The 25,029-nt window shown below is 54.6% G+C and overlaps 1 protein-coding gene across 6 annotated transcripts in view; it reads left to right on the forward strand.

The window, feature by feature from the left end:
- The window catches only part of EPHB2 (EPH receptor B2), a 94,097-nt gene that overhangs the window by 58,369 nt on the left and 10,699 nt on the right, over positions 1-25,029 (forward strand). Inside the window, exons 5-11 of one of the 6 annotated variants that reach the window (XM_009996542.1) lie at positions 11,182-11,306; positions 18,742-18,904; positions 20,931-21,039; positions 21,160-21,239; positions 23,419-23,463; positions 23,759-23,881; positions 24,247-24,494. In XM_009996542.1, coding sequence (XP_009994844.1) covers positions 11,182-11,306; positions 18,742-18,904; positions 20,931-21,039; positions 21,160-21,239; positions 23,419-23,463; positions 23,759-23,881; positions 24,247-24,494 — 893 coding nt within the window. Of the gene's footprint in view, positions 1-11,181; positions 11,307-18,741; positions 18,919-20,930; positions 21,040-21,139; positions 21,250-23,418; positions 23,464-23,744; positions 23,882-24,246; positions 24,495-25,029 lie in introns of all 6 variants that reach the window. The other 5 variants (XM_009996547.1, XM_009996544.1, XM_009996546.1 and 2 more) reach the window with 5 other exon arrangements.

The following is a 25,029-nucleotide window of genomic DNA, read 5'->3' on the forward strand; positions in this document are numbered from 1 at the left end:
TGGAACACCAGCCTCCTGGAGCTCTGTCAAGTCTTAATGAACATCCCAGAGCTGAGGCTGTTGCTGCTTTGAGGGTGAGGGGCTGCTTCTTAAAGAGCCCTGGGACTTTATGTTGCTTTCCTCAGCTTCTGCTGGAGGTGGTTGATTTTCCAAAGGATGGGGCTCCTGGATATACCATCCCAGGGGGAGACACTGGGAAGGAGATGGAGTGGACAAATGTTTCAATAGACCAAGCAATAGTGAACCCTTGTAGCAGGAGAGGGTGACACACAGAGGGGTGTTGGTGGAAAGGCTTCTGGAGGGCTCCAGCCCAACCTCCCATGCAGAGCAGGGTCACCAGAGTCACCACTGAGGGAAGGTCAGGAAAAGCTTCCCTTCCTCATCCAGGTGTTCCCTCCTGTGGTGCTTTCAGTGCTCAGTTTGGAGAAAGGCATCCCAAATTCAGATCCATTGTCCAAGAGAATCTGGTGCCCACGATGCTTAAATGGCAGGAATGAGCTGGATTTGGAGAAACAAATGAGGAAGGTTTTGAGCAGGGAAGTTGGTTTTCAGTCAGATACACAGATGCATGTGGACTCTTGAGCTGAGTAAGAGCATAAAGAACTGGTGCCTTGAGGTCAGTGATGGGAGCTGGACTGGGGACAGCTGGACCATTGTGCCAGTTAGTTACCTGCTGGGGTCTGTGTGGGACTGGGATGACTTGGGGCAAGGAGGGGGAGCTGAGCTGGATCAGGCATCTCTGGGGTGAGATCCTGGCATGAGACATCCAGGTCTGCAGGGAAGAGCAGAGGGTCCTGGCTTTCCCTTTTGCCCATGCTTGAGAAGAGAGGTCACCTGAGCTCCAGGTGCCTATTTCACCTGCCTGCTGCCTGGCACGGGGGCTCTGCCTGCTCCTGCCCTTTCAAACACTGCTTTTTGGCCACTGCTGGAGCTTGGATCCCAGCCTAGGTGTGTCCAGGCTCTGTAGCTTCCAGGTCAGGGATCCAAGTTGTGCAGGGCTTGAAGTAGATGAGACCTCCTGGGTCCCATTCCTCCTTGGTGGAACGAGAGGAGGTGGCCCCACATTGCACCAGGGAAGGTTTGGATTCAATATTAGAAGAAACCTCTGCCCTGAAAGGACTGTCAGCCCCTGGCCCAGGCTGCCCAGGGAGTCCCCATCCCTGGAGGGGGTGCAGTTGTGGTGCTGAGGGACATGGGGCAGTGGTGGGCTTGGCAGAGTGGGGTTGATGGTTGGACTTGATGATCCTCAAGGTCTTTTCCAACCAAAACTCCTCTGTGATTCTGCAGTTCCAGGGTGACAGAGCCACCTGGGTCACCCAGTGGGGCCAAGTCCCAGGGCAAGGGCAGTGGGGGGGAACCTCGTCCCCTCACCCCGTCTCTCCCTGTGCCACGTTGGCATCCTCTGCCAGATGCTCTGTCAGCATCTTTCTCCCCCTCTCCTCCCTGCTCCGTGGCCTCAGGACTAGCTGGTCCCTGGGAGCATCCTGGTGCCCTTCCCTGCCCCTCTCCCTTCAGCCAGGGGGTCCCGTTCATCCCCCCCCGGCTCAGCCGCCGCCGCGCCGGGTAATTGAAAATGCCACAATTCCCTGCTGACCCTCCTCTCATAAAAGCGTTTCCCCCAGCCCAGTAACCTGACACTCCAGGGACCCAGATCTGTCAGGAGGGCTCCGAGGAGATGCTGGAAAACTCCCAGCTGTTCACCTCTCTTTTTTTTCCCCCTTTCAAAGCGTTGCTGGGAGGCCGCGGGCTGGGCTGGCTTTGCTCCCTCTGTCCTCAGTGTTTCCCAGAGCAAATGTTGACTCTGTCTGACATGACATGGGTTAGTGGAATTAAAGTGATCAGAGATAGGGGTTTTGCTGCCTGTAACCTGACTCTGCCAGCTAAGCCAGCAGAGGAATGGAGAGGCTTTGATTGTGCTGGAGCTGCCGGAGCCACCAGCGGGCAGGGAGGCACAGACTGGGAGCTGGGCAGGTGGAGGAACAATGAGTTCAGTGTCTTCTGGACATGTTAAACTCATTATAAATAATGTTGAGTTCATTTGCACACGTAGAAAACTGCTTCCTGGTCACATCAAGTGGGTGCAGATGAAATAGGTCTAAGATGTGAGATGTACCTGATATAATGTCTTTGGACAGCTGCAAAAAGCTTTGAACTACATACTTATTAATCTGCATGAATAATGAAGGTGACATGAAAGTGATGAAGTAGCCATAAACCGACAGCTAGTTTATGTTGTGAAACTGACGTGTGGCCCCTCAGTTCCAGAAGGACAGGGAACTGCTGGAGAGAGTCCAGGGCAGAGCCCCAGAGATGCTGGAGGGAGGGGAACATCTCCCTGCTGAGGAAAGGCTGAGGGAGCTGGGGCTGTTGGGCTTGGAGAAGAGGAGACTGAGGGGCCACCTCATCCATGGGCACAAATCTGTTCAGGGCAGTGTCAGGAGGACAGAGCCAGGCTTTGTGCAGTGATGTCCAGTGACAGGACAAGGGGCAGTGGGTGCAAACTGGAGCCCAGGAGGTTCCCTGTGAATCTCAGGAAGAACTTCTTTGCTGTGAGAGTGCCAGAGCCCTGGGCCAGGCTGCCCAGAGAGGCTGTGGAGTCTCCTTCTCTGGAGACATTCCAACCCCCCTGGCCACGTTCCTGTGTGATGTGCTCTGGGTGCCCCTGCTCTGGCAGGGGGGCTGGGCTGGGGGAGCTTTCCAGGTCCCTCCCAACCCCTCAGATCTGAGGTTCTGTGATTCTGTAGTGGCAGTGCCTTGTCCCATTTTATTCCTTTTACAGCAGCAATCCAGCTTCCCAGCCTGCCAAGTGTGACCTCCTACAGCTTCACAGCAGCACCAGGGCACTAGGGGCTCAGATGTGACCATGAAGTGCTGGGGGTGTTACCTGGTGTGGAGCTGGAGTTGGATTGTTTCATTGCATCACATCTCTGGGAGGCAGACCTACTAAAAAACAGCAGCAGCAGCAGCCCCTGGGAGTTGTGGTGGCCTGAGAGTCAGGACCCAACAAAGAAGAGTGGCCTCTGCTATCAAAGCCTGTTAGAAAGTGGATGGTTGTAGCCCTGGTGGGTCCCTTGGGATGGGAAGAATCAGCACATGGTGACACAGTCACATTGCTCAGTGTCTGTGAAGAAGGTGCCAGCTTGTTCTCCTCTTCTGGGAGTCCTGATCCTCTCTGCTGTCTTTTTCTGGTCCTGCTCTGGCAGGGGGGTTGGACTCAATGATCTTCAGAGGTCACTTCCAACCCCTAATGTTCTGTGATCTATTCTCGGTCTCAGTGTGCTGAAGAGGTAGAGGTGGGACAGGAGGGAGGTCACCTTAGGGTATTGAAAGAGCAGGGCTGGGAGAAAGGGAACAGCCCCCAGATGGAAGCACTTGTGTCTGAATACAAGAGGAAGGTGCCCCAGCAGATATCCTGAGGACTCTTGCTCAGCCAGCTTGAGAAAACCTGGTGTAGTGAAAATAGGTTGGTGAGGGAAACATTATGAGCTTCCTAAGAAGCCTCTAAAGGCTACAACTCAGAGACAAAAAAAGCAGGGAGGAAAATGGGCCTATTTATTTCTCATCCACCCAACACAATCCTTCATTGTGTGCTGCCTCCCTGCTGCTTTTTGTCAGTTTTATCCTAATGAGTTGCCCCAAGCTTTGCTTTGCACTTGCAGCAATGACACTCGTTCTGGATGTGTTGAGGATCTCTCACCCTGCTCCCAGCAGGACATGATGGGTTGTAGGAAATGCAGACCCAGTCCCAAAGCATTGGGGGTGACCCAGCATCAGTGGGGAGGGAGGTGGAAGAAGAGAAGGGAGCAGCAGGTCTCACCTCCCTTCCCTGAGCTGGGGGCACAGTTCAAAAAAGCAGTGGAGAGGGAACAGCAGCTCTGGACAAGCTGTGGGAGGACTGGGTTGAGTCAGAGAAGTGTTGGGTTGGACACAGAGGAACATCAGCCCTGAGTGAGGAGGTGGGTGTTGTCTCTGCAGTTAAGAGAGATGGTAACTGGCTCCTGAGACTGGTTTTGAGGTTTATCTTTGAAAAGGAGTTCAACAAAAAATTGCAGGAGGTGCAGAAGAGAGGAAGTCAGGTTGGTCTGTAGGGTGATGAATCTGCAAAGCACTCAAGAAATTCAGGCTACTTAGGTACTAGAAAAGAAGAAACCAACAATATTGTCATGATCTTTCAGTTCTTCCACGGGGACAAAACTCTGTTTCTGGACTCCTCCTGAGTTTAGCTGGCAAACCCAAGGATGTGCCAGCAGTTGGAAGCTGAAGGCCATGAATTTCAACCAGAAAATGCTGTGTGCATTTGAGATCAGAGCAGGTAACTGTGAGGAAACCCTCCCAGGAGGCAGGGAGGGCTGGTCATCCTTTGCAGCCCTCAGAGGAACCTGGATGTCTGTCCCTGCCACGTGCACAGGGGCAACCAGGACCTTTCCAGCTGCATTTAACTCCCTGCCTGGTTCTGTTGCCAGTCTCCTGCAGATGTTCAGGTTGTTCCAGTAGCTTTCCCCAGATTTCTGCAAAACCAACATGTTCTCCTGCTGTCTCCTCCAGCTGCTCCAGGTCTTGTGGTTGGTGTGACCTTCTAGCAGGTATTGCTGGACTATAAAGTGCCTCCTTCTCCTGTAGAACTCAGATTTCTTTCCTTCTTGTCTCCTTCCCTCCCCTTCTTTCCCTTCATCTTTTTTATTGTGTTCAGTGGGCAAGCCAAAAAGAAGCCATGATTTGGTGTGGAAGTAAAATACTGGCTCTGGCAACCCTGAGGTTCAGCCAGGCCACCAACCTGCCCCTGTGTCCATCCCTGAGATGAGGCAAATCTTCAAAGAACCCAAGGCCCCTTGTGGAGGGATCAGCAAGGGTTAAGCTGCTGATGCTGGGATGGATCTGAGCCATCTGCACTTGCAGTGTCTCTTGGTGAGGCTGCTTCAGGAGCACTTGAAGCTGGTGAGCTTGGAGCTCCCTGGTTCCTTGCCCACAGGAGCAACTCTGGGCAGCCCAGACCTGCTGTCAGGCAAGGATGTCAGCCTGGAAAGAGAGATTCACAGGCACAAGTAGGTTAAAATAGGATCTATTTCCTGAACAAATAATTTCTTAATTATCTGGAAGTCTTAAGAGGAATGTCTGAGGGAACTGGGGTGTTTAGCCTGGAGAAAAGGAAGTTGAGTGGAGACCTCTAAATCTCCCCTCTTTCTCCTTAAAACCCTTCCCCCTCATCCCATCCCTCCCTGCCCTTGTCCCAAGCCCCTCCCCAGCTTTCCTGGAGCCCCTTCAAGCACTGGAAGCTGCTCTAAGGTCTCCCTGGAGCCTTCTCTTCTCCAGGCTGAACATCTTTAGATGCACTTTTGAAGCTGCTTCCCTGCTGCTGGGAAGGTTAAATACTCAAGGGGCTAAAAAGCCTCATGGCTCTGATGCTTCTCTTGTGCCAAACCCTGTTGTGTCTTTATGTTTCTACCCCAGTAGATGTTTGAGTTTCCCTGGGAGACAGTCAAGCAGGACATGAGATCTCACTCTCTCCATGAAGTCACCTGCAGGTGTGTGGTGGGATTTGAGATCTTCTTGCCTGGACGTGTCCATCCTGTGGTGTTGAGCCAGAATAGGTTCTCAGGGCAGTGATGGTTCAACTATCCTCCCAGCCTCTGCAAAACTCAGTGGTTATTCCTGCATGTCATTAGGGGAACTTAGGGGCATGGGGCTCTGCTGGGAAGACTCAAGGATGGGGAACATCTTGAGCCCCATCCTTCCTGTGAGGCTCCAGTAGCTGAGCTCAGGCAGCTTCTTGCACCCTGTGTGGGTTGGGGAAAAGCTGGACAAGAAGAGCTGTCAGCACCCCCAGAGGTTTGTCCTGCAGAGCTGCCCTCGAGCCAGGGAAGTTGCTGGTGGATTCAGTGGAGCTGCTGAAGCCCCAAACATCAGCCTGGACAAGGATCTGGCTGTGACCAGTGTTGTGTGGCCTTGCAGGACCCTAGGGTGGGGACCAGCATCCCTCCCAGCCCTGGGGATGGTGGGTCATCATGTCAGAGGTGTCAGTGCAGGTTTTGTTGCAGCAGGGACAGGTCACCCACCTCCTTACATCACTGGATTTTCATTAAGCTCATTTCACACTCCAGTGGTGGCTTTGGCTTGGTTTATTTCTCCAGCAATTTGGAGAAGCCACAGGGCTCCACTAAGAGGAATCCAAAGAATCTGAGGCTGTCTCAGATAAAGAGGATGTAGAAAAGTGCCTTTCAAGGACTCAGATGATTAATTTTGCCTCCAAGTGACGTGGGGCTCAAGGATTTCAGGCAGTTTCTGTCTGCTGGGGAAAGGAAGCTCTGCTTCTTTCTTGCATGGGCACCTGGAGACCCCATCAGGATAAATCTGCCTCTGCTTCCACCATCGTGGAGGTGACATCTCAAAGTGATAGTGGCTGTGAGAGCTGGGCTGCTCCCAATCTGCTTGCCTTTCTGTGCCACAGAGGTCCCTTTTCCAGCATCAGTTTCCCCCATGTAGAGTCATTCAAACACTTCCCATGAGGGAGGGACAACCTGGTGAGCTGAGGGAGTGTCTTTGGCACTGGGCAGTTTGTGCCACTGGGCAATCACCACCCATTTAATGACCATTTCCAACCGGGGAAAAAAAAAAACACCAAAAAAGACCATTTTCTCAACATGGAAATGGTCCCTAAAGCTGTTTCTTTTGTCACAAGGGAACAAAGAGGAGTCGTGGTTGGTGGAACAAGGTGACCAGTCCCACAGGGCCAGGTTAAATGCTGACAGCAGATCTTTGGCATTAGAAGCCAAGCTGTACCCTGGCCAGTCCTGGGCAGGGCTTGGCACAGAGAAGGCTGGAATAACAAAGACCTTTTTTTTTCTTATTTTTTATTATTTTGGCCCTTTTTGCAGTTTGTTAAATCTCTGCTTTGAAATACCCAGAAAGCCAATGGAAGGAACCTGTGTAGAGGTGGTTCAGAAACAGTTCAGGGAAGTCAGCTGAGATATTTTGAGACTTGTAGCATCTTTCTCAGCTGAGGTCAGAACGTGTGGATCTCTCACTGCCTTGTCTCTTGTGTTGGTCACTTCACCACGTCCCGTGGCTGAAAAGCTGCTTCTAAAGTGGAGTTCAGGCTGGTGACAAAGTGCTTGATGCTGCTGGCAGAGCTGGAGCACAGCTTGGGATGAGAGGATCCCCAGGTAGCACCATCCCAGATTGGATGCTGTTTGTGTTCCCTTGAACTGTTTTCATCTCCTTCCTTTTTAGCTGTTCTGTTCCATGCACTAAATGCTGCTGGGGGACCAAGCTCTGAGGCACAAAAGGTGCTCACTGACATGAGAGAGAAGGCAGGCAAGGAGTGAACATGAGGCAGGAGGATGAGCCTCATTTTCCAGGTAGAAAAGGACAGTGCAGGGGGATGATGTGGATTTGAACCAAGTCTCCCATGTCAGTTTAGGGGCAGAGCAGGGAACTGCAACCAGGACCTTCCAGCCTTGGAAGTGCTGAAGAGTCAGACTTCCCTGGCTGTGAAGGAACCATTTGCTCCAGGGGCAAGAGCTACCAGGTACCAGCTGCCTGTGTCCCTTTCTGACCAGGAGCTTTTCCCTCTATCTTGGCTTCACAAAGTCACTCAGAGGTCACTGACTCCACTAAACTGGTTTCACACACACACATCCAGTCCCAACCCTTCACTTGTTCCCACTGGGAGCCACTCCCTGCACAAGTTGTCACCCTCACTGGTGATGAAGGTGTGTGATGAGGACCATGTTTTGCAGCATGAGCAAAAAAAGGAAGGAGAGGGGTTGTTCCCACCTGCTCTGCACTCGTGGGGTCACACCTGGGGCACCGTGTCCATTTTGGGGCTCCCCAGGGCTGCAGAGGCATCAACCAACTGGGGCAGGTCTGGCAAGAGGATCAGGAGGATGGGTCAGGGGCTGCAGCACAAGGGTTGGGAGCTGAGGGACATCCAGCTCCAGGCTTCTGCTTCCAAAGGGAGTTTAAAGAGAAGACAGAGCCAGACTCTTCCCAGAGGGGCACAGTGAGAGGACATTAGTGATGGCCACAAGGTGCAAGGAGGGAGAAGCTTTTTCCCCAGCAGAGCAGGGCAGCTGGGGACTGATGCTCTGAGAGCCTGTGGGATCCCTGACCCTAAACATGCTGAGATCTTGGCTGGACACCACCCTGAGCAAAGTGATCTGACTTCAAAAATTACCCTGCAAGCCAGTTGGACTAGAAACCTCCAGAGGTCCCTTCTGACCTAAAGCTTTCTGTGATGTGATTATTGTGCATTTCCCTGATGGCTGTGATAACAAGAGCAGTGGTGGGAGGTTCCTGCCTATCCAGGGACATTCCTCTGCCCCAGGTGCAGGAAAAGTGCTGAAGCTGCTGGAGTCATTCATCTCACCTGCCTCCTCCCCAGCACGAAGCCTTTGCCTCATTAAGACTCATTAGATGAGCCCCACCTCATCCATTTGGTGCTTTTTTCTGAGCCAGAGAGGGCAGGTTCCCCAAGGAGAAGCACTGGGGCCATGGTTGGTCACAGATGATTCACCTGTGCATGGAAGTAGGAAAAGAGCATCCCAGGGACCTTGCTCAGACCTGGAGCTTCCCCAGCTGCCAGGTCAGATGTTGAACCTGTGTCTGAATGGTGGGATGTTGCCACATCCCAGTTTTTTTGTGGTGGAACTGGTCTGGGTGTGTGTGCAGCCCCTGGCCTGTGTGAGGGGAGAGTTGGTTCCCAGGGGATGTGCAGCTCAGATGTGCTGGGGAGACCATGGGCTGTGGAGTCACCTCAGTCCACCTGGAACTTGGTCACAGCCCCTTTTCAAAGACTTTCTCCCCAGTCTAGGGGTTTGCACTGGAAATGGCAGATGGAATCTGTGTTGCCAAAGAAGCAGCAAGCCCTGGCAAGAGCTGACAGGTTCTAGAAATGTTACCTGTGTTTTGTCTGAGCAGCAGCACAAGAAGCTGATCCCAGGAGCTGGTAAATGTGGGCCCTGGAGCAGTGGGATGGGGACAGGAAGGCAGTGGGGAAGCAGTTCCACAGCTCAAGGGGAGGGCTGAGCTGATAGAGTCTCAGCCTGGTGGGTAACAGGGCTTGGCTTCACCAGGAACCATAGAACCACAGAAAGGTTTGGATGGAAGGGACCTTCTAGATCACCTAGTTCCTTCAGGGGTGTGGAAATGCAGGGAGATGCAGTGAGGTGCTGGGTTTTGCTTCACCCAGCCCTTTCTCCCCTTGGCACGTAGACACTGAGCATCCTGGAGCCCCAGTGCCCTGAATCCAGGGAATCCTTTAGTGAAGGGGAGAGGCAAAGGGGGGTGGGTGGGTCAGAAAAGTGGCTGTTGTTGGTAGAGTTTGGGGGGAGCCCCTCAGCTGCCCCTCACCATGTGCTGGGCACGGGGGGCTGAGGAGCTGGGTCCCACCTCTGCCTCCTGCCCTGAGCTTGGCCCAACTCCTGCTCCTGGTGCCCAGGGGAGCCAGGCTGCAGGTGGGCAGGAGCTGCTGTTTGTGCCACTCCTCCAAGCTGCTCCTCAGAGCAGTCAGACCTCTTGTTCTTGCATGAGGTATTGAAAAGGTTGGAGCTGGTAAAAGCCCCTTCTGAGTTCAAGCCCCTGTGCAGCCCTTTGGAGCCAGGCCTGGCATGCAAGTGGTGGGGAAGCTTCCTTGCTCCCACTTTCCAGTCCTCTCCCACCCCTGAGGCTTCTCCTCCACCCTGAAGCTGCTGGAGCAGTGAGTCTGTGCTGGCAGGCATGCCAGGGCTGGGGCTCTGCTGGAGTTAGCACTCTGAGGCTGAGCTGGCACTGGGTGAGCCCTGGGATGTCCTCAGGACTGGCATCTGTGGAGGCTGTGTTGGCAGTGCCATCAGAGGGGTGGGCACAAGGTGGGCAGGGGCATCTGTGAGTGCCTGGCACCTGTGCAGGCTGGTGGCTGCAATGCTGTGACAGCCCTGCCATCCATGCCTGAGCCAACTGCACTGAAAGCAGCTTCCTCACCTGCCCTGGTTCACAGCAGGCAGGGCCAGAGCTGGGAATGGACCCAAGGGAACTGCAGGAAGATGTGCAGGGGGAGGTTTAGGCTGGACATTGGGAAGAGATTCCTCACCCAGAGGGTGGTGGAGCACTGAGGTGGGCTCCCCAGGGAAGCATGAATGGCTCTGAGCCTGACAAGGTTCAAGAAGCATTTGGACAACACCCTCAGGGACATGGTGTGAGCTTTGGGGTTGTCCTGCCCTGGGCTGGGAGTTGGACTGGGTGAGCCAGGCTGGCCAGGGGGGGGGGTGAGCCACCATCCCTGGAGACATCTGAGAAGGCAGCTGTGGTGCCAGGGGACTGGGTTTAGTGGTGGGCATGGCAGAGTGAGGGTGGTGGTTGGACTCGAGGATCTTGAAGGTCTTTTTCCAACCAGAGTGACACTGTGACCCTGTGGTCAGGGTTTCCCAGGGAGGTGGCAGCTCTGCCCCATGTCCCTGCCCCAGGGACGTGTCAGCACAGATCCCTGGGTGCAGTTTCCCACGGTGTGTCCCCAGCTGGGGCTGAACTGCTCCTCCCTGGCCTGGTGTCAAGCCAGGCAGGCAGTGCAGGGCAGCAGGAGGGCTGGCTGGGCTGTCCAGGGAGGGGCTGGAAGGTCCCAGTGTGCCCAGGGGACAAGTGGTGGCCGTGGCTCTGCTGTTCCCAGGGCTCCCTGCTGAGCTCACCCTTCTCAGCGTGTCGGGTCTAGTCCGTGTGGACGTGCTCAGGCTCTGTCCTCCCCTCCCTTGGTTGGCACCTGCAACTTGCAGACCCAGCACACCAGGGTGGAGAGGAGCTCCCTGCTTCCTGCTCCTGCCTCCTGAAGCTGCTTCATAAGTGCAAACCCCCCTGTTTCAAGCAGGGAGGGCTGCATGGTGCTGGTAGAGCTGTTCCTAGGGGAACAAGGCTGTGTTTGCTCCAACCCTGGGCTGCTTTGGCCTGGGAACCAGCTGTTTTCCTGCCTGAGATGCTGCCCTACATGGTTTTTCATGCCAAACTCTTCATGAGCCATGGAGACAGGATTTCTGCCCCCCCACAACCAGGATCTCCTGATCCCTGGACGGCCCTGTCTGTGCTGGTCATGAGCTCAGTAGCTGCAAAGCCCTGTCTCTGCTGGTCCTGAGCTCAGTAGCTGCAAACAGCAGGAGGGCACCTGCCCGCTGGGGATGTGGGTCCTGCCTGAGGCCTCTCTCTTGCTCTCTCTTGCAGCTCCTTCAGCAGTGTCCATCATGCACCAGGTCAGCCGCACCGTGGACAGCATCACCCTCACCTGGTCCCAGCCCGACCAACCCAACGGGGTCATCCTGGATTATGAGCTGCAATATTATGAGAAGGTACTGCAGGACCACAGCAGGGTTCAGCTGCAGGGGTTGTTTTTTGGGGGGGAGAGGAGGTGGTGCAAAGCTTCGTGGAGGGGCACAGCACCACGGGTTGCTTCTCTTGCTCTGGTTGGCCATTGCAAGTGGACCCTGCAGAGACAAGTGTGAAAAATCTGCTGGTCTTTCAGGAGAAGCTGCTTCTCCCTTCAGGTGGACCCATAGCAGGGAAAGCTGGGTAGCCAGGGCCTAGGGGCTGATTTTTCCCTTTCCCTTCTTGGGGCCATTAGTGGGGAGTGGGGTTGGGAGGGATGTCACAGAGCATCTCGTCCCAGGCTGCACCTCCCCAGCTGAGTGTGCAGGCTCTGAGATCTTGTGCAGTGCTGGCCCTCAGCACAGCAACACCAAAGGTGTTGGGCATCTACGTGCAGCAGCCTGAACCCCCTCACCTAGAGGGGGTACCAGGGAGAAGCTGTCCCCTCACACATGGGGGAGGCTGATGTGAAGGGGTCCCATTGCTCCAGCTCTTTCCTCCCTGACGAACATGCCCCTTCCACCTGCCCAGACCAGCCAGGGTGTCCATCCCATGGTGCTGGAATTGTGTGGCTGCTGGGAGACCTGAAGACCACGTTGATGTTGGTCCCAGGACCTGCCAAGCTCTGCCTGAGTGGTGAACTTCATCTGTGCTACCTGGGGGAGGTGGGGAGCAGGAGATTTCTCCTTCCAGGAATCTGCCCCCTTACACAAGAGCTTATAAACTATACATTAAAAATTAGGAACTCACTAATTAAAAAGCTTTATGATTAAATGGAACTGAAAATATTTTTCCCAGCAGTTGCCAGAAGAAATTATTAATCCCCCCCACTGCCTGCCCATGACCTATTTTCTCATCACCCAGAGCCAGAGGGAGAATGGGAAGGGGGGGGAGGGAGCTTCTTTGTAAGCTGTTAAATAGGTCCTGACCTATATTGCATAAATCACAGCCATTTATTTGACCCTTGGAAATGATCCCAGAATACATGGCAAGATGGATGAGGAGGTAACAAGACAGATCTGGAAAGCAAGAGGGGTCCTCTCCCCGGGGACCTTGGAAGTTGAGACAGAAGATCTCAGGGAGTTCATTCTCCTCTTATTTCTCTTAATCTCTTCTTCCTTTCTTCCCCCTCCCCTCTGTTTGCTCTGGGAGGCTGTAAATGAAGGGAATTTCTGTCTAAAGGGGAAGCTGCAGGTCGTGGCCAGTCTTCACAGCCAGCCACAAGGGGAGCATCTGCTCACCCCATCTCCAGAGCTTGGAGCCCAGTGTGTCCCTGCTCGTGGGGACAAGTGGCCCAAGCCATGCTCAGGCAATGCCCTGGCTGGCAGCAGGTTCTCAGGTGGAGCCCTGGGCAGAGAGGACAACACAAGCAGCCCCACATGCTGGTGCTGGGGCACCCTCTGTCCTGGGATTTTAAACTCTTGGTATATTTTTTGGGTGATGCTTTGGTTGAAGAAGAAAGTCAAGGCTTTACCTCTTCCTCAGCCAAGGTGTATGTCATTCTCAGAAAGGGATCATAGAATCATAGAATGGTTTGGGTTGGAAGGGACCTTTCAAGGTCATCCAGTCCAACCCCCCTGCAGTGAGCAGGGGCATCTTCAGCTAGATCAGGTGGTTCAGAGCCTCATCCACCCTGCCCTGGAATGTTTCCAGGGATGAGGCATCTACCACCTCTCTGGGCAACCTGGGCCAGTGTTTTACCACCCTCAGCATAAAAAATTTCTTCCTTACATTTAGTCTGAACCTCTGTCCTATCACTATAGGCCCTGCTAAAAAGGCTGAAGGTCCCCTGTCTTCTGAGCCCCCTTCAGGCACTGGAAGCTGCTCTAAGGTCTCCCTGGAGCCTTCTCTTCTCCAGGCTGAACACCCCAACTCTCCCAGCCTGGCTCCAGAGCAGAGCTGCTCCAGCCCTCTCAGCATCTCTGTGGGACTCTCTGGACTCTCCCCAACAGCTCCATCTCCTTCTTGTGTTGACGACCCCAGAACTGGCCCCAACCCTGCTGGGTGGTCTCACCAGAGCAGACAGGCAGAATCATTTCAACTTCTTTATGTATTTTTCATTGGTGCTTTGGTTGAAGAAGAAATTCAAGTCTCTATCTCCTCCCCTCCACCAAGCTGTGTGTCATTCTCAGAAAGGGACCATTGGGTCACAGTTTAGTCCCACAGCAAACAGACCTCAGGGGATTTGGAAAAGGGTTAAAAAAGCTGTGGAATAAGCACAGGCTGGAGGCAGGGCCTGGCAATGGCAGTGGGTTTCCCTCTCCCCAAACTCCTCGGTGTGTGGTAGCTTTGTCTCCAAAGCCCCAGCTGGACCCTCAAGACCCTCCAGGTCTTCATCTGCTTGGTTGGTCCATCAAGTCCCCTCTGCACTTTCAGCAATGCAATGACCCCACGTTCTTCTCAGCCTGCCTGGCAGGGCTCCCTCTCCTACCAGACCAGTTGCAGGGCTGAGTTTTGCAATGGAAACCCACCTAACTGAGCCCTGGGAACAGTCCCAAGCTGCACTGCTTTGGATGCCCCTTGCTTGTCCCCTGCTTCCCAGCACTCCAGCAGCTGGGATGGGCTGGGAGACACATCCCAGGTGTGCTCTGACTCGACTGCCAGTCCCTGCAGTGATGATGTTCTTCCAAAATGTTTCATTGCAAACTGTCCCATGTCCTTCTGGATGCTCAGAAACCACCTCCAGAGCTAGTTAAGTTGTTCCAAGTCCATGATTGTTTTTTCTCCCAGTAGAAAATGATGTTTTATGAGCATGGAAACAGTGCAAATGTAAGAATATCAGCACGTGCATCTCGTATAAAAAGTGTTCTGACTCTTCAGGTTTAATTGATTTCAACATGAATTAAATATCAAGAATTGAACTAAGTGTTTTAGTGTCAACAGCTGGTCACAAAACCTGAAACCAACGTGTATCTTTGTTTCCATTTCCCAGGTTATAAATAATATTGCCATTTTAGAGGCTATTAAAAATGCCTCTACAGAAGCTCTAGGATGGGTTTTCTTTCATATGTACTTGGAGGGAACCAGTGCAGGTTGTCCAGCAAACACTGGGTGATGATGTGTCTGCTCCCTGTTGTCCTCCTCAGAATGTGTTTTTCTTTTCCCCCCAAGAGGCACCAGACAATGTTTGTCACAGGCAAAGACTGAGTCTTGTCTTCAGTTAGAAAGGGCGTAGGAGTTGTTGTCCAAAGTTGCCAGCTCCATCCCAGAGTGTGGGAACTGGAGACCCACTGCAGGCTCTGCAAAGAGTAATTAGCTCTCCTTGTTATGCAAAATGATTTTGGCTTAGGGAAAGTGTCCCGTTTTGGAGTTGTTTGAAGACCTACAGCCCATCCCTGGTGCCCAGTTCGCTCCCCGATGCAAATGTTTGAGGAGGCACAAGAGCCCTTTGATGTCTCCAACCAGTGCTGGGGAAAGGGTTTGGTTTGGCTGAGGAGCCAACCCGAGGGTGTTGGAAGGGTGAGGAGGAGGCAACCTGTGGCAGCTGGTGGTGCAGGTGGGAGTCAAGGTGTCTGTGGCCTTGGTGGTGCCCAGGAGCTCCTGGCAGGAGCTCAGCATCCCCAGCACTGGTGTCACCTCGTACCAAGGGTGGCTGGGAACACTGGAGCAGAGGACTTTCCTGGGCTCCAGCCTGCAGTGCTGGACACCAGCAACCCCGAGCCTGGGGCCAGAGCTGCTGCCTGGTGTTTCCCACCTGTTCCCAGGATGGAGCCAGAGCTGGGATGCCCCTTCCCCCCACCCCGTGCTGTCCAAACCCCTCTGGGGAAAACTGAGGTGGAGATGATGAAGAGGAAACCTTGCCAGGAGGCCCGTGGTCACTTTCTCACAGTCCCAATCCCTGCCCAGGGTCCACGTTGCTTCTGTCCATGGCTGAGATTTCCTGTGAGGAGCATCCAGACACTCCCACCTCCCCACCCCTGCTCAGACACCTCCCTGGGAGGACAGATGCCCTTGAGATCTCAAGCGTGATGTCACTCACGAGCACCCAGGAGCTTTGGGCTCCACAGCTCCAACCCAGAGCGACCATCAGGGCCCTGGCACCATGTCTGGATGTCCCTCCTCACACCCTCCATCCCGTGGGGGGACAACATCCAGCAGGATGGGGTGCTTTGGCAGGCAGGCTCCCTCTGTGTGGCTCCGTGTGCTGCAGGAACCACAGCAGGTCGCGGAGGAGCTCCCTGCCAAATCCAGCCTGCTGACATTTTTCTTTTGGAGCTTTTTCTTTCTCTTTTGGTTTGTTTTGGGTTTTTTTTTTTGGCTGATGCCATGTTACTTTTTAGAAACCATTTTTTCTTTTTTTTGCAAATCCTTCAAGCATTTCACAGGCTGCCCATGTTTCCAGAAACCCTCTGTTTCTCAGACGTTGGTCTCGGCTTCAATTTGGCTCCAGGGCAGAGGAACCAGATTGAGGACTTGGGAGTCAAACCTGGGAGGAAATAAGTGTGTTATTTTGAATTAGGATTTCCAAACTCTCACCAGAAAAAAAAAAAAAAAAGGCAAAAAAAAACCCTCCACCAAACCAACCCATCAAACAAAAAAGCTGAGAGAAACAGGAAAGAGATTTGGACTTGAAGCCACCTGGGATGTCTCAGACCTGCTGGAGAAACCCAGAGGGGTGAAAGGGGAGAAGTGTTTGAAGTGAATTGCTGGAGAGGTGAGGGCTGAGCAACCTGCCAAGGGGGAAGGGATTGGTCTGATAAGGGAGGGTGGGGAGGTGTAAATGCTCTTTCCTTGCAGCCTGGGATTAAAGGAGAGCAGGGGTGTGAGCACAGCTCTCTGAGATAGACAGACATCAATTTCCCAGGCTGTGACCTCTCGTGTAAGTGGGCCTGTTGCATTCAATTTAAAGTCCTCCAGGAGCAGAGATGAGGTTCCCTCAAACAGTTGGACAAATTATTTCAAAGCAACTGTGTTGTTAGTGCCATCTGAGGGCCTGGGAGGATTCGTCCAAGCCCTTGAGCACTTGAGCTATAAACATTTCCTGACCTATTTCTCTCCTGGCCTGCCTGGGAAAGGGCCAAGGTGATGCTGAGTGCTGAGCAGACAAACAGGGCAATCAGTTTGCACTGTGCTCATGTGTTCTTGATCCTTCTTGTCTGTGTACCTGGACTTGAGCTTTTCATTGTCATCAACCTAATTCCACAGACCCCAGGGACACCCAAGCACCAGATCCAGGCGGATAAAGCTGCTGCTGTGGTTTCCAGAAGGGAAAACTGTTCCTGAACACTGTTGACAGTGAAGGTCTCCTGGCCTTTTGCAGAGCATTACCCTGCAGAAGGATGTTGCCACCAGCATGTCCAAGCCTCTGAGTTGGACTGCACTCTTGGAGAAGCACATTCCTGCCAAACCATTCTCTTACCAGCCCTGCTCAACTGAAAGCTTAAGACAAGAAGACATGAAGTCCAGGAGTGTTGTCTTCCAGCTGCTTTGCAGCTGTGAGGCAAAAAGTCTGCACAGACCTGGGTGCTGAGGATAATCTGTCCTGCAAATGCACTTGCAATGCTTCTCCAGCACCATGACTAATGGAGAAGGCATCAGGCTCTCCCAGGAATGTGAGGGAAGCATTGGGTCAGCATGGTCTGCTTATGGAGCCCCATGACAGCTCTTTGGGCCTCTAATGTTGCTCCTACCACAGCTTCTGGCTGTGAAGAGGATCCTCTGGATGATGGCACCAGCACTGTTCTCAGAAGTGGATGAAAAAGCAAAGTCACCAGCTGGCTAGCCATGTGGCTAGTGGGAAAAAAAAAGGGGGACCAGCTGCCCCCAAAGACAAGCTCCAGCATTTTTTGTTGGGTAGGACAAGCTCTGACTGATCCTGTGCCCCAGCAGCCAAGGGGGATGAGGAGACATCCCCCTCCAGGCAAGGGATGTGCAGAGCTGGGTACAAGACTCTCTGGTGGCCTCTGCCTTGTGGTTGCCTAAGCAGCACGAGAGCAACAGCCTGTGCAGCTCGTGTGAGGAAACCTTGGTTCAGCACAGGATGGGACCTCCTGCCTCATTGCCCCTCTGGTACCCTGTGTCCCTCACGAGTTCACTGCAGGAAAAGTTGGACACTTCACTCCTCGCTGGGAGTTTGATCTTGCTGGAGAACAGGACAAGAAGAAATCCCTCTAGGTTCACCCAGTGGAGGTTCAGAGCTGAGACAACAGGCCAGGCCCTTGATCTCACCCTCAGTTCCCCTTGATGGGATGGCAGAAACCATGTGTGGCTTCTTCCTTCCACCAGTCCCTGCCTACTTCTCATGAGGTTCTCTCACCCCCAGGTGGGTCTGCCTGGGGCAGGAGTCCTTGGGCTTGCTGAGCCCTTTGCAGTGGCTTGGAGGTGGCTTATCTCATGGGCTCCCTTGTGAAATTGTCAGCTCAGGTTCTGAGCTCACAGCTGCTGAGCTGTTCCACCCCATGACCCTGCCCAGGCAGCCTGACCTGCCAGATCAGAGGTGTTACCAGAAAGGATGAGCACTCTCATGGAGCTACACAAAGTTGGCTCAGAAATCAGTGCCTGGGTCTCCTTTTCTGGGGGCTCATACTGAGAGCTTGGCTGTCCTGGAATGTTCCTGTGTTCCAGAACCATCCTGCTGCTCAGCATCCACCTTCAGCCCTTTGTGGCTGGCAGGCATCTGGCCACCTTGCCCTGATCCCAGGAAGCACCACATCCTCTAGCCTCTGCCACCCTCTCTTGACCTGCTCCTCCATGTCCTGGGGGGCAGGGACTGTCTGTTCTCTTGGACAGTGACTCACACAAGGAGATCCTGGCCCACCCACTAGATGCTCAGCTAAGGGCATGATTACTAAGGGCAGTGATGGAGCCATCACCCACCTGCAGTACCATCCCTGCTGTTGTGCTATGACTGCTCAAGCCCTCAGCTAGAACTGCACACAAGGGCAGAAGTTTGGAAATAGCCTTCTTGTCACTTTTAAACATGCTCTTTGGTTTCCCAGCTTGGGAAAAACAAACCATGGTCCCCAGTGAAGCAGGGCCTGGACAGGGAGATGGTAGCAGGACTTCTCCTAAGGTCCAGATCCCTGTATTGAGGTGGGTTTCACCTCCAGCACAGGCAGAGGTGGGGAAGAGCAAATGTCTGGCTCAAGCCCAGGAGGAGAGGGTGAGGAAGGACAGAGCTGAGTGGGCACAGAAGGGAGAAGCAGTTCCCATTGAGCAGCTCAAGCCTTGGAGAACTGACCTGAGGTTTCTAGCTTCATCAGAGCCTTTCCTGGGCTGGAGAGCACAGGGATATCTGTATTCCCACTCCTGCCAGGAGGCAGACATGGAAGAATGACCAGTTTTGTCAGGGCTGTGCTCTCCCCGTGGTGCTCTCTGCCCCGTTCTCCGGCGCCTCCTCCCTCTAGAAACTCAGCCCCTGATTCTGGCTCTTTTTTTTTTTTCTGATGCCGGGTTCTGTTGTGTTTTTTTGGGGGGCAGGAACTGAGCGAATTAAACTCCACCACAGTGAAGAGCCCCACCAATACCCTGGCAGTGCAGAACCTCAGAGCTGGCACCATCTACGTGTTCCAGGTGCGGGCGCGCACGGTGGCCGGGTACGGCCGGTACAGCGGCAAGATGTACTTCCAGACCATGACTGAAGGTGGGTCCTCAGCTGCCCCAGCACCGCGGGGACACGGGCACCTCACTGGCCACAGGGATGGTCTCCTTGCTGGTAGTCCCTTGGTGCCTTGGCAGCTCGGGTGAGAAAGGGCCCTGGGGGTCCTGGTGGGCAGGAGGACCATGACCTGCAATGTGCCCTTGTGGCCAAGAAGGCAAATGGCCTCTGGGGTGGGTTAGAAAGGGGGTGGTTAGTAGGTCAGGGAGGTTCTCCTCCCCCTCTGTTCTGCCTCAGTGAGGCCACATCTGGAATGTTGTGCCCAGTTCTGGGCCCCTCAGTTCCAGAAGGACAGGGAACTGCTGGGAAGAGCCCAGGGCAGAGGCACAGAGATGCTGGAGGGAGGGGAACATCTCCCTGCTGAGGAAAGGCTGAGGGAGCTGGGGCTGTTGGGCTTGGAGAAGAGGAGACTGAGGGGCCACCTCATCCATGGGCACAAATCTGTTCAGGGCAGTGTCAGGAGGGCAGAGCCAGGCTTTGTGCAGTGATGTCCAGTGACAGGGCAAGGGGCAGGGGGCGGCAACTGGAGCCCAGGAGGTTCCCTGTGAATCTCAGGAAGAACTTCTTTCCTGTGAGAGTGCCAGAGCCCTGGGCCAGGCTGCCCAGAGAGGCTGTGGAGTCTCCTTCTCTGGAGACATTCCAACCCCCCTGGCCACGTTCCTGTGTGATGTGCTCTGGGTGCCCCTGCTCTGGCAGGGGGGGTGGGCTGGGGGAGCTTTCCAGGTCCCTTCCAACCCCTGGGAATCTGGGATTCAACCTGGCAAGACCAGGAGGGAGGCACTTGGTGGTCCAGGCAGGGAACAACATAATCCAGGCCAACATCTGCCAAGCTTTTCTGGCACTGGGACGTGTTCACTCAGTTGGATTTAGAGGAAAGGGAATTTATCATTATCAGCACAGCGGAGCCGTTGGTGACAAATGCAGACCTGGGCCTCTATTTTCTAAAGTTGTGCTGTTAAAAGTAAAACAGGCCAAGCCAGTTTTCTGTCCCTGAGGCCACGGAGCAAGGCACAACATGCAGGTAGCCATGGGACTGAGCTTTCCCATCCAGAAGGGGCAGCTCCATCCAGCCTTCCTACCGGGGCACATTCCGTGTCATAGCTGCACATACTGACTGTTCCAGACCAAACCCACACCAGGAACCCCATTAGCAACAGCCATGCAAACGCGGGCAGTGCTCAGGGCCATGCTCTGACCATCAGAAAGGTTTGGGTTGGAAGAGACCTTAAGGATCATCTAGATCCAACCCCCTGCATGGGCAGGGACACCTCCCACCAGCCCAGGCTGCTCCAAGCCCCATCCAACCTGCCCTTCAACACTGCCAGGGATGGGGCAGCCACAGCTTCCCTGGGCAACCTGGGCCAGGCTCTCACCATCCTCACAGGGAAGAATTCTTCCTAATATCCAATCTCAATTTCTCTTTCAGTTTTAATCCATCCCCCTCATCCCATCCCTCCCTACCCTTGTCCCAAGCCCCTCCCCAGCTTTCCTGGAGCCCCTTCAGGCACTGGAAGCTGCTCTAAGGTCTCCCTGGAGCCTTCTCTTCTCCAGGCTGAACACCCCAACTCTCCCAGCCTGGCTCCAGAGCAGAGCTGCTCCATCCCTCTCATTGCCTCCGTGATCTCCCCTGGTCTCTCTCCAACAGCTCCATGTCCTCCCTGTGTTGGGGGCTCCAGAACTGTACACAGTGCTCCAGGTGGGGTCTCAGCAGAGCAGAGCAGAGGGGACAATCCCCTCCCTGGCCCTGCTGGTCACTCTGCTGGTGACACAGCCCAGGACATGGTTGGTTTCTGGGCATGTTGAGCTTCTCCTCCACCATCACCCCCCCAGTCCTTCTCCTCAGGGCTGTTATCCATCCATTCTCCACCCAGCCTGGATCTGTGCTTGGGATTGCCTTGACCCAGGGGCAGAACCTCTCCCTTGGCCTGGTTGAACTTCATGCTTGATGAACTTTATGGTGTAGCCCCATCCTGTGCCACAATAACCCTGTTCCCTCTTCCCTGTGCCCCAGCTGAGTACCAGACCAGCATCCAGGAGAAGCTGCCTCTCATCATCGGCTCCTCAGCAGCCGGGCTGGTGTTCCTCATCGCCGTGGTTGTCATCATCATTGTGTGCAACAGGTAGGTCTGAGCCCTCCCCCTGGGGCTGGGGGTGCAGGAGGGGAGGATGGGGATGGGAAGGGTGCTCCTCAGTGCACCTCCCAGCCCTGCTGGGGCTCAGGTCTCCTTTCCTTCCAGAAGACGGGGCTTTGAGCGCGCCGACTCGGAGTACACGGACAAGCTGCAGCACTACACCAGCGGGCACAGTACGTACCCTGGGGGCCTGGGGCTGCCCTCCTGACCTTCCTTGCACCCTGTGGGGAGGGCTCAGGTCCCCTGAAGGGGCAGGGGTGTGGGTGTGTAGGCAGGAGGAGCTCCCTGCTGTCTGGACCCCCCCGCTGTCCCCCATCCCCCGGGTCCCTGCCCCGCTCTGCAGAGCCCAGTGCTGTGCCAAATGCTGTGGGTGCCAGCTGGGCAGTGACCCCCTCTGCCTGCTCTGCAAACCCCCAGTGCCCAACACACCCCTCCAGGTGCCCCTGACACCTCACCCTCCTCTGCCTCTGCCACCACACTGTGTCTGGCTGCTCCAGCTCCTGAGCTTTGCCCAGCCTGGGGGTGCCAGCTGGACCCTTCCCCCAGCCTGCCCAGCCCCTGCAGAGCCCTGTCCTTCTGCAGGCACCCACAGACCTTGCAGTGCCTTTGCTAGATCCCCTCACAGGGCTCCCAGAATCCCAGGAGATAGCAGATCTATCTCTATATATAGGTATAGAACTACATGCCCTTTCTTGCAGCCTCCCCCTTCCATTTCCCTAACACATCCACCATTCCCGCTCAGGGTCCTGCACCCCCTGCCTCACTGTCCTCCTTCCCTGCATCAACCCTGCCTGCATCCCCTCTGCCAACCCTTTCTCTTTGCCCCCTACAGACCTGTAATCCCAGTTTGTCCCAGTCTCAGTCACTCCTTACCCCATGTTACCACTGGCAGCTTCAGGATTGGCTGATCCAGCCATTCAGTGAGATTTGGGCAGGCTGGAGAGCCGGGCAAAGAGGAACCTCATGAGGTTCAACAAGAATAAGTGTAGAGCCCTGAACCTGGGGATGAAAAACACCCTGCACCCATATGGATGAGGGGTTGGCCTGCTAGAAAGCAGCCCCATGGAGAAGGACCTTGGGGTCCTGGTGGACAAGTATGGAACAGGAATGTGCCATTGTGGCCAAGAAAGCCAATAGTGTCTTGGGATGTATGAAGAACAGTGTGGCCAGAAGGTCCAGGGAGGTTCTCCTGCCCCTCTACTCTGCCCATTGAGGCCACACCTGGAGTGTTGTGTCCAGTTCTGGGCTCCCCAGTTCCAGAGGGACAGGAAACTATGGGAAAGAGGCCAAGAGAGGCTACAAGGATGATGAAGGGACTGGAACATCTGTGTGATAAAGGCTGAGAGACCTGGGGCTGTTCAGTCTGAAGAAGAGAAGTCTAAGAAGGGACCTGATGAATGTCTATAAATATCTGCAGGGTGGGTGTCAGGAATGGGCCAGTCTGTGTTCAGTGGTGCCTGTGACAGGATGAGAGGCAATGGATCTGGATCTGCAGAGGTCCCTTCCAACCCCTCTGGTTCTGTGATTCTGTGATTTCTGTCCTTTTCTCCCCTGGTTCCCACACTGACCTGAGCCTTGCTCAGAAAATGGAAAACATCAGTTCAGTGTCAGCCTGGGACTCTCTGGTGCTTCTGCATTTTTCTTGTGAAGTGTTTCCCAAAAGGCAGGACTCTGGGCAGCCCTGAGCCAGAGCTTAAAGATCATCAGGTTCCAACCCCCCTGCCATGAGCAGGGAACCACTAGAGCAGGTTGCACAAACCTTCATCCAGCCTGGCCTTAAAAACCTCCAGGGATGGGGCATCAACAACCTGCTGGGCAACCCATCCCAGCTCCTCACCACCCTGAGAGTGAAGAATTTCTTCCTAATATCTAACCTTAATCTCCCCCCTCTCATTTTAAAACCATCACCCCTTGTCCTATCACTGCCCTCCCTGGTGAAAAGTCCCTCCCCAGCTTTCCTGGAGCCCCTTCAGGCACTGGAAGCTGCTCTAAGGTCTCCCTGGAGCCTTCTCTTCTCCAGGCTGAACACCCCAACCCTCTCAGTCTGTATTCATAGCAGAATTATTCCAATACCAAACCTAAACCTCCCCTGGGCAACTTGAGGCCATTCCCTCTTGTCCCATCCCTTGTTCCTGGGGAGCAGAGCCCGACCCCCCTGGCTCCAACCTCCTCTCAGCAGCTGCAGAGCCAGCAGGTCTCCCCTCACCTCCTTGTCTCCAGGCTGGACACCCCCAGCTCCCTCAGCTGCTCCTGCTCACACTTGTGCTCCAGCCCCTTCCCCAGCTCCCTTGCCCTTCCCTGGACACGCTCCAGCCCCTCCATGTCCTTCTTGTCCTGAGGGGCCCAGAACTGACCCCAAGACTTGAGGTGCCCCCTCCCCAGTGCCCAGCACAGGGGGACAATCCCTGCCCTGCTCCTGCTGCCCACCCCAGTGCTGACACCAGCCAGGATGCTGGTGACCTCCCACTGCCCCAGCAATGACTTCTGGGCCAATACTCATTACAGTCCAGCTTTAATTTTCCCACGCAAACACAACTGCCTGTTCTTCCTCAAACTGCTTCGCTGTGCCTGCTTCCTGTTCTGGATTGTGCAGCTTGTTGAGGTCAAAAAGACCCTCACACAAAGAGGTTTCTCTTCTCCTCAGTGTTCCCCACCAGTTGTTCCCTTTGCATCTGTCTGTCTGACTCTCTCCCTCACCTTTATGCAGTGACCCCAGGGATGAAGATTTACATCGATCCCTTCACCTATGAAGATCCCAATGAGGCTGTCAGGGAATTTGCAAAAGAAATTGACATCTCCTGTGTCAAAATTGAGCAGGTGATTGGGGCAGGTAGGTGGATTGTGGATTGCTGGTGACCCTCAGCAGCAGAGGGGGGGTCAGGCTTTGGTGAGGATTCAGCCTCTACGTTTACTGGGAAGTGTCAGTAAAGCCTTGCAAGCTGGTCCAGTGCTGGAGGAGCAAGTAGATCCAGTGCTGGAGACAAGGAATTCTCATGTGCATGTCCAGTGCTCCTCACCAACGATGAGTCCACCTGAAGGGAGATCTTCTGCCTGGACTGCAGGAGGGAGCAGAGCTGGTGGGTGGTGGGCTCAGGGGCAGGCAGGGTGGGCATGGCTGGAGCCCCAGGGACCCTGGGGGAGAAAGGCAGAGCTTTGAGAGGCTGAGAAGCCCTACCTGTTCCCCTCTCTCCACAGGGGAGTTTGGTGAGGTGTGCAGTGGGCATCTCAAGCTTCCTGGCAAACGGGAGATCTTTGTGGCCATCAAGACCCTCAAGTCTGGTTACACAGAGAAGCAGAGGAGGGACTTCCTGAGCGAGGCCAGCATCATGGGGCAGTTCGACCACCCCAACGTCATCCACCTGGAGGGGGTGGTGACCAAGAGTTCACCAGTCATGATCATCACTGAGTTCATGGAGAATGGCTCGTTGGACTCCTTCTTGCGGGTAGGAGACCCCAGGAACACACAGCCCCAGGTGGTGTGTTGGGCCAGGGGAGGTCTGGGGAGGAAGGTTCCCTTCCCTGGGCCGGTAGGACTGCCAGCATTCCCTGCCACTGGGGACCCAGAGGTCTGTGTTCCCAGAGCAGAGGTGGCACCAAGGCTGTGAGTGTGCCCACTCCTGCTGGCAAAGCATTTACCAGCTCTGCCCCATGGGTGTGGAGGGACAGTCTGTCACACAGCAGGACTTCACCTCCAGCTACCCTGCCTAAATATTGACAGGTCTGAGCTTGCAATGGGCAATTCCCTGTGTGTTGGAGGGAGCTAACCTGCTCAAAGGGAGCAGATGGTCCCTTTGGAGCCCTCCTGTGCCAGCTGTGGCCACGGGCAGTGGTGCCCAGGGGTGACTTCCAGCCCCTGCAACTCCCACCCTCTCGGGAGGTGCTGATGACCTGGCCGTGCCTTGACATGGGGTGGAGACAGAGGCTGTTTGGCTGGGTCCTGGCAGGCTGGGAACGTTCTCCTCTCACCTGGGCTCTTTC

Source organism: Chaetura pelagica, unplaced genomic scaffold (genome assembly GCF_000747805.2).
Source record: "Chaetura pelagica isolate M959 unplaced genomic scaffold, ChaPel_1.0 scaffold494, whole genome shotgun sequence".
Taxonomy (NCBI): domain Eukaryota; kingdom Metazoa; phylum Chordata; class Aves; order Apodiformes; family Apodidae; genus Chaetura; species Chaetura pelagica.